The sequence below is a fragment of the Spinacia oleracea genome, chromosome 1, assembly GCF_020520425.1.
Source record: "Spinacia oleracea cultivar Varoflay chromosome 1, BTI_SOV_V1, whole genome shotgun sequence".
Taxonomy (NCBI): domain Eukaryota; kingdom Viridiplantae; phylum Streptophyta; class Magnoliopsida; order Caryophyllales; family Amaranthaceae; genus Spinacia; species Spinacia oleracea.
The window spans coordinates 51,708,625-51,717,360 of NC_079487.1; the positions used below are offsets into that span (position 1 = coordinate 51,708,625).

General features: G+C 36.2%; 1 protein-coding gene across 1 annotated transcript; it reads right to left on the reverse strand.

Annotated features, from left to right (window-relative positions):
* Window positions 1-1,055: 1,055 nt before the first annotated feature.
* LOC110779002 (uncharacterized) lies at window positions 1,056-8,263 on the reverse strand. The gene is made up of 7 exons (XM_021983534.2): window positions 8,106-8,263; window positions 7,507-7,627; window positions 3,518-3,666; window positions 3,021-3,128; window positions 2,769-2,888; window positions 1,731-1,904; window positions 1,056-1,464 (listed from the first exon to the last, which is right to left on the reverse strand). Exons 1-7 carry the CDS (start codon window positions 8,172-8,174, stop codon window positions 1,363-1,365), a joined length of 843 nt encoding a protein of 280 aa, XP_021839226.1. The 5' UTR covers window positions 8,175-8,263; the 3' UTR covers window positions 1,056-1,362.
* Between the last annotated feature and the right edge of the window lie 473 nt (window positions 8,264-8,736).

An 8,736-nucleotide genomic window follows, 5' to 3' on the forward strand; every position in this document is an offset into this window, starting at 1 on the left:
TTTGTTGGTAGCATAATGGTTTTCATATCCATGTGTGTTGGGAGGAAAGTACGTGTGAAAGTACAACTTCATTCTTTCTTCCAATGTTGATGGGGTTTGGTTAATTTTATTCGTAAAAAAAAGATAGAGGCAGCATCGCAGCGTTTTATGCTCATATCAATGGAAATAACCTGAGATTTCTTGCTATGAAACATTGCTAAATTCCACATGGGCTGAACTGGACAAATGGACTATTTGATGTTGAATCATAACAATTTTAAGAAAAAATTTTTCAGAAAAGACCTTTTAAAACATCAAAATTGTGAGAAAGGAACTTTTAAAAAAAAGTTGTGAAAGAAGGCCCAATTGAATTTTTTTGTTGTGAATAAGGACCATAAGCCATATTCCAGTGGTCAACGATTGTTTTGCGGCGTTTACCATCACGTGACACGCACGTGTATAACATTTTTTTTTAAAGTTTCCCCCCAAGTTTCCCCTACCCCCAACTTATTCAGATCTTAAATAAAAAACGATTTTCTCTCTCCTGCTCTGCTGCTCCTCCACCATTTTCTTCTTCCTTCCAACCACGAATTTCTTCTCCCCAATTGAAATCGACCTAATTCGCGCAACCCAATTGCTTGTCGGGCCTTTTCGTACGAGATAACACTAAAAGCCCTAATTTTTTTTCCTCAAATTTCTCCAATTTTTTGGTTCTTGAAATTAGGGTTCTTTACCTAATTTCAAGAATCGGTTTTTTTTTTAAGATCTGAATAAGTTAGGTGGGGGGTGGGGGAAACATGGAGGGAAACTTTTCAAAAAAAATTGTAAAAATTTAAGACACGTGCATGTCACGTGATGGTCAACGCCGAAAAATAGTCGTTGACCACCGGAATATGGCTTATGGTCCTTATTCACAACAAAAAAAAACCCAATTAGGCCTTCTTTCACAACTTTTTTTTTAAAAGGTCCTTTCTCACAATTTTTGTGTTTTAAAAGGTCCTTTCTGACAAATTTTCCCAATTTTAAACAGGAAAGTCAGCGAAACTGATTCACATCATAATTCTTAAAAACAGCTATAAATCACAATCTAGAGGTTTTGTTCCTTATTGAAGTATCAAGCTCACATTAACAAGCCAGGGAAAGGCTCATGTGAGCTAAGACGATTTACAGCTTCATGAAAAGCCATGTAATGTGCCAAGTAATACATGCACACAGTTCAATCAGGTTGGTTGACACATACAGAGAAAGTACAAGTATATTTCATCCTAAGCTAAGTGAAATGGGTTGAACTTGAACAACTTTAAACTACATCCCATTTTTAGCTGCCAAATTGTACGTCGTTTGAAATCTCCTGAAAAAATATGACTACGAATTCTCATATCCTCACCGTTTGATTGGGGTGTTCATCCGCTCAACTATCCGGTTCACAGCAGCACGAGACATTACCAAAGTGTCATGCTGCAAGATACTGTAGACATTCAAACCCTGGAAAACAAATGGAGCATTAGCAGGGACTTTGAATATACCAAAATGTGCAAGAAACCCGAATAAGGAACCAACTAAAATAAGTCCCCGCCCCCTTAAACAAAAAAGGTTTTACAATCCCCGGTGAAAGAAGAGAAACATTCTGCAAGGCTACAAGGAGAGTATGAGACTTGGTATGGTTTGGTGGGAACATTGTGACTTTCCTGTAGTTGTTATGTTCACACACTTACATAAAAAGGATTAGATCATAAAATGCTGCAACTTACAATTGAAGGCAACACATTAACGTAATGTATATTCTGTGTAGCCAACTTCAACTTTTCATTAATAACACCATCATCAACCAACAGCAATTTCTTTGAATCGTCCAGCCCGTTGACCCAATGAACAATGTTTTTGGTCTTGTGAGTAGGGACCTCCAGGTCATCAAAAATCACAAGCTGTACATAACTAAACTATTAACGCAAATTTTGGTAAATAAGAACTCACAAGTGGGCAGATCGGTATGACAAGTTAAAGAAAATATAACTCTAAAACTGAGTAAAGCAGTGAGGGAAGGGAGATAACTCTTTCTGTAAGAATTCACAAATCAGCCAATGTAGCAAATACACCAAAAGTATCAGGGCATTTTCATTGGATACCCTTGTATTTCTGCAGAACTAAAAATACACCCTCTTTCCTATCTAAATTTGTGCACCATATACCCCTAAACATTAAACTACGCTCGGTGAGTGCAAAAAAACAAAACCAAATGTCAGTATATTTTTTTTATAAGCACCCTTAACATTTGACCCTAAATCTAAACAGACTTTAGATGCAAACTATTATGACCAACCCAAACACAGCGAAAACGTAGTTACATATATAAAAAGGGCGATTCTGATCAAGTAGTCCAAGCCATTACAAACTATATTGTACATGCAAGTAAATTTACACAACTTTATTTGACCAGATAAGTGCGAACCTTCAGCGGGACTAAAAGCACTTCTGAAGCAGTGGAACACTCAGTCACCCCCATCCCCCGAAAAAGAAAAAGAAAAACTGTAAGGTATTAACTACAGAGCCGTATAAGATATCACCATATAATTTGCCTCAAAAACTAGGTCATAACAGAAAAAGGCAACAAATCCATTCATCCAAGGTTAGACACAAAATGGTTCACATTCAAAATATGGATGGATTGGTGGAAGAACAGAGAAGATCTTTGTTACATCTTCAGAAGCAGTAAAATACTGCATGGTCTTAAATTCATGAGCACCTATATGTGTTGGATGCATCTTGTGAGAGAAGCAAAGGAGTCTTACCTTCCCTTCTGCAGCGCGTGCTGATAATGCAATCTTCAAGCCCAAACGCCGAACCTTTTTGTTTAGTTTAAAAGCATGACTCCGTGGTTTAGGACCATGCATGGTAGAACCTCCTCTCATCTATCGTTTTCCATAAAATTTGGCAAATTATTCTATAGTACTGAGCCGCCGATTACTAATAAGCAAACCCAACATGGTAAAGTAAAAGAAAAAAATTCCGAAAAATGGATCAATAAGAAGAATATTCCTTACATGAGGACTACGTCGTGATCCCTGCCTTGCTCGACCAGTACCCTTCTGGGGATGCGGCTTTCTCCCAGTTCCACTTACCTCACTGATTGTTTTAGTGGAATGAGTTCCCTGAAATCCATACACGACATGCTTTATTAAGATACGTATTGTGGAAGAAGATCACAAGAAAAGGGGTCTATGCTGAGCTGCACTCGTATTTACTTCCATAATATGTAACCATTACAAAAATCTAGGACCAAGGACATCAGGTACTACGTCGTGATACGTATTGTGGAAGAAGATCACAAGAAAAGGGGTCTATGCTGAGCTGCACTCGTATTTACTTCCATAATATGTAACCATTACAAAAATCTAGGACCAAGGACATCAGGTACTAAAAAGTAAAAACAACACAAGTGAATTTCAAGAAAACTGATCCTTAAATCTTATGATTTTATTCATTCTCATTCGAGCCCGGGGAGGGGGGTCAGTCTCCAAGTATATAAATCATTAATCACCTGTTGACGTTTGGCAAGCTGCCATCTCACAACTCTATGAACAATATCTTTCCTGATTGGTACATCAAACACATCCCCAGCTAATGACATAAGTCCCTTATTTTCAAAATGAAAATTTGTCACAGGGATTACTACATCCTGGTACACCCCTACACAAACAACACAACAAATCAGCAACAGCATAGACATGAGATTATTAACAAATCAATCACTGAGAGTATACAATATTTGTTACAGCTAAAATTTCAAATGGTTCGTGAGACCAAATAAGCTCAACCCTGCGTGACGGCACATTTACCCTTTGATCATAGTCTTGTCTTTACAATAGATACACATTGAGAAACCATATATAACCAAATTAAAGCATAATATCTTTAACTACAACTAAAGCAAAAACCGTTGGCATCATCTTTCCCCAAAAATGTACACATGAATTGTTTTCCCACACTAACATCTTTTGCTTACTGTGGTTTCCTTCCTCAACTGCGACTGATGACTACTCCCTTTTGGCCTTTTCTTTAGAAACATGAGCTGTACTCTCAGTCTTTTTCATTAAAAAAAGTATCTTACATACTTACTTCACACCAGTGTTTAAAAAAGCGCGCTGAAGCGCCAAGCTATAGGACAAAGCGGGTGCGCTTAAGCGCATGAAGCGCAAAAGGCGCACTTTTTGGCGCTTCATTGAAATTCTTTATTATTTTTGTTACTTTACGTTGACAGCTTTTTTTATATATTGTTATTGTGTTTTGGACTACACCCTATTAATCCTTAACAACAGAAAGTGGTCCAAATGTCCAAAAGAAAAGGGAAAATAAGAAGATAAAAGTCACAGGACTCACAGCAGCCGGCCCTAGTTTCTTGATAAACACTATGTTATATGCTTTAGTTTTGTTAAAACAAAGAGTAATATATTTTGGAAGCAAATTGGATGTTTATATATTTTTGTGGTTATTGTAGTAAGATATATATGCATAACAGTAAAAAAACCTTTAATTCTTAAAAAGTGTGTTTCACTACGATCAAGCACGCGCCTTACTCTTGCGCTTAGGCTCTAGGACTCATATCGCTTTACTGCGCTTTGCGCTTTTTTATACACCACTTCACACTCTTTCACTGAAAGTTGGAATGATTGTAAACAAATTCATTGTAAACAAATTTGACTGCTCCCCTTCCTTTCCACTTCATTTTCACCTCTTCACTTTCACTAATCATATTCCCGCTCTCTCTCTCCTCATAATCAAGGGTGACGAAACATGGTGAAAAAAAGTTAATGACAGATTGCTTCTTTTAAACCTGGTATGATTTTTGGCGGTGTCATGATTTTATTATGCCTTTTTTTTTCTGTTTTTATTTAATTTAAATCATGTAAACTGCTCATTTACATCTTGCAATTTATTTATGTGGGTGGGCCTTATTCCGCCACTATTTTTTTAGTAGGTTTTTTTAATATAAGTGCATCTGTTCATACTGATTTTTCTTTGTTCCTAAAAACAATGGAGTATTTCTTTTTTTGAAGGGACAAGGTTAATTGGAATTTGAATGGAAGTAATGGGAAAAATGAATAAAGACAATGATATTTATCTAAAAGGTAATTGACCTCCTCTAATAAGTATTAATTGCTAGGTTCAAGGAAAATGTAACTGTGAAGATAATTGTAAACACTCAAAGTTGAGAATGTAGTGCCACTAATTAGTTAATTTCTTTTGTTCATTTGTGTGAATATGTGATTACTTCGTAGGTGGAAAGTGATATCCCCACAAAAAATAAAGAGTGAAAAGTGATGCTTAAATTTGATGATTTAATGAGTTATGTTTTTTATTTGTTGTTTTAAACTGTGTCATTTAGGATCTTTTTCATTTTTTGTTGTGTGTGTTAATTATCTCTCCACAATTAGTGGCAATAATTGTTATTTTCACCAAGTATAAGTTTACTTTCAAGTATTTGATCCAAAACCTGAAAAGCTATTCTTGACTAATCACCTAAATTGAAACGTCAGTCATGCATTCGAGTTGCTTCCCACCATTGTTGAACATGATTATTTATATTCTCTGACGGAAATTATTAGAATAAAAAAAACAGGTTCAAACAATTAGTAGGCTATGAATGATTATGCCAGGGGGTGTAGGAATGTGTGTGATGGATAGATGGATTTTGATTTTCGTGTTTCAGACTTAGATTTTTAACTTATAAGTTATTGTTTTTAACTATGCTTAATTTGGTTGTATTTTCTGTCAGAACGTCGATTCTGATGACAAGAAAGAAAGGAAAATAAGAGAAGCAATTCTGAGGTGTTTGTGGCTTTTGTGAGCCAATTGTTGTATTTGGAAACTGGGTTAACTTAGGCAGATTTGAAAGTTTAGCATTGCATGGTGTGATGTGATGAGGAAGTCGTTGAGTCTTTGACACAAGTGGTTGGCGTCCATTTTGGACTCAAGCGACCACTATTGGTACTAATTAGTGTGGTATAGTATTGTAGGTACTTATGGGCCAAGGGTCACATATTGGTATCAATAGGGGTCACATTCTAACTAATATTAATAAAGAAGTGTACTGTACGTAGTTTAGTAGCAATATTTTAGTACCAAAGATTGTTGCGTTCATCTTAAATGGACGTCGGCCATTATTTACTGATCATACCTCGTGATGCGATGCAAGATCATCGCGGTTCATTATTATTATTTCTTTGATAAGTGAGGATATATACACATGGTATGGATAAGAAAGATGGAGAGAAAGGGAGGGGGGGGGGGGGGAACAAGTCAACAAGATCCCTTGTTTGGATATACGCTTGGGGAAGGAAGGGAAGGGAGGGGGGGGGGGGGGGGGGGGGGGAACAAGATCCCTCTTTAATAAAAACCACCCCTCCAAAATTGAAGGGATTTGGATGAAAATGGAGATTAGCCTTCCCCCTCCCTCTCTTTACCCCTCCCCTTCCTCCTCTTTCCCTCTCCTTCTTCCCTTCTATCTTGCTACCCAAACAAAGCGTAAGAGAGTTTATTACTACTAGGTTCTTTTACTTACTCTTTAGGGCGGCATATAAGGGTTGGTAAATGTTTAGACAGTTATGGGATACGTAATATTAGATTGTGTCGCTCCAAAATCCTTACATTGTTTGATAGGGTTTTGGGTCAGAGTTTATAGCTAGGATTCCTTAAAATCTACTAAGTACTTTAAAAGGTATGTATCAATAATTCTTATCTTTGAAGTTCGAATCCGCGACTATTAGTTTGCCTGAATATTTCATATGATTAGTGACAGTAACCCCAATAGATGTGATAAGCTCAATTGTGGGTTTTCTATGCTTGCATGCTTCCAATACGCCTGCCATTTCAGTTGATATTGTATTCAAATACACTGGCCCATTAGTACTGCTATACAACAACAGGGATCGAAATAATGGCCAGTCAGGTCCCTCTACGCTAAGTTGGATACTCCATTTTTTTCAATTACTAGAAACAACTGATCCGGCATATGGCTCGGCTGTTACCAATTTCTGTCACATGGTATCTTGCATGAAGTTCAGCTTAAAACTATTGTGATGTGGCAGATAATTTTTTTTCTCTCGACATTGATGTTGAGCTAAACTTATAACTGATGCTTTTTAGCTAAAATTTAATGTTTTATGACATTTTACGGAGGATTGAGAAATGCAGGGGGGCGGGGGTCTAGGAAAGCATTCACTAACATCAATGTGTTATTAATGATGCCATAAGCTCATAAGCTCTGAGCTACAATTAGCCGACTGTCGGCCACCCGTCTTGAATATATGTGCATGCCTATGTGTCAGACTATACCATTCTATGAAAAGCTTGCAAGTTTAGTCCCGTATGAACTGTTAAGCATAAAAATCGAAATGAGCATTCGAAACAACATGAAAATGTCAAGTTAACATAGTTTTGGAAATGTCAGCGTGCCTTTTCCAACAGTTATATAGTCATAGATGCTATATTGGTAAACATTGCAAAATAATTCTGCCCCAAACCACATACCTTGATTACGATCTGGAATGAAAGCAGTTTTCTTGGGCATAAGTAAATCAGATGGGATTTCATCATTACTTGAATTTGAAGTCACAGTGGTTGTTGAAATTAGTCTACTACATGAAACACCCTGTTCAATCAAAACCCAGAAAAGTTAATACACATTAATAAAGTTATATTAACAGTACAGTTACTGAAGAAAAAGATGTTCATGATTCCAAAAAAACTCAGAAGCTTAATTTTGATATACCACATGTTATGCAAAACCAAGAATCATAAACTGAACATTTCTCCAAAAATTTTTGTCTAATTAATCATGTGTTGAACTAATTATACCTAATTTAACACAAACCCCATAATAAACTAAAAAAAAATTGTAACCTAGAATCATAATCTGAACATTTTTCCCCCAAAGTTATCAAACTAATCATTTCCCATAAAAAAAATTATATATTAATTTAACTAAAAACCCATAAACAGTTCGACTGAAGTGTGTCAAATAGTATTCTTTGTCATTACCCTGTACCATTAATTCCAACTATTTTGAGAGAGGGGATTTAAGGGGAAGATAAGAAAATACATGAGAAAGGAGGAGAGAAGAAACATACGAGGGAAGGAAGATGAGCATGAGGGCGGAGCAAATGGTGGTGGAGGGAAGCCAAGATCCTTTTCGCCATGGAAAACACTCTCAGACCTGCTTCGCTTGTCTGGGTTTATGGGTTTAAGAGTTTTGAAGTGCAGAGTGTCTCTTTTTTTTTTGTTATTATTTCAAGTTCCAATGTTTGGGCTTTCAGTCAAGGCCGAGATGGTTGCCCTTTGGGTCAATGTTTGCTACTCCCAGTCCCAACCTTTTACTTTCATCCGGATCTGAGATGGTTTGTTGCACACCTTTTAGTTACACGGACTTACTCCTAGATGCATATGCATTTGATAAGATGAACATTATTTGTAAGAGCACTACCAGCAATCCAAAAAACAATACTTCACTTAGCCACGTCAACGAGTAGAAGAAAAACTCACGAATATTTTCAGGGAACACAAATTCTTATTTACAATGGGTGTACAATAAATATTGTACACCAAAGTAAAAGTTAACTCAAAATGCTTAAAAGTTAAGCTTATATATGTAAAAGTTATGTATTTTTTAGTGATAAATTTTTTAATTTTAGTAAAACTTATTTCTTTAAAATGACAAATAATGTATAAAATTAATCATTTAACCCTTTAAAATGTTTATCT

Bases quoted from the DNA above. Each gene is read 5' to 3' on its own strand.
- LOC110779002 (XM_021983534.2), bottom strand. From the start codon at position 8,174: ATGGCGAAAAGGATCTTGGCTTCCCTCCACCACCATTTGCTCCGCCCT. The intron at 7,628-8,105 runs GTATGTTTCTTC...TTGATTGAACAG, and splicing joins ATGCTCATCTTCCTTCCCTC to GGTGTTTCATGTAGTAGACT. The intron at 3,129-3,517 runs GTGATTAATGAT...TATGGATTTCAG, and splicing joins AGCTTGCCAAACGTCAACAG to GGAACTCATTCCACTAAAAC.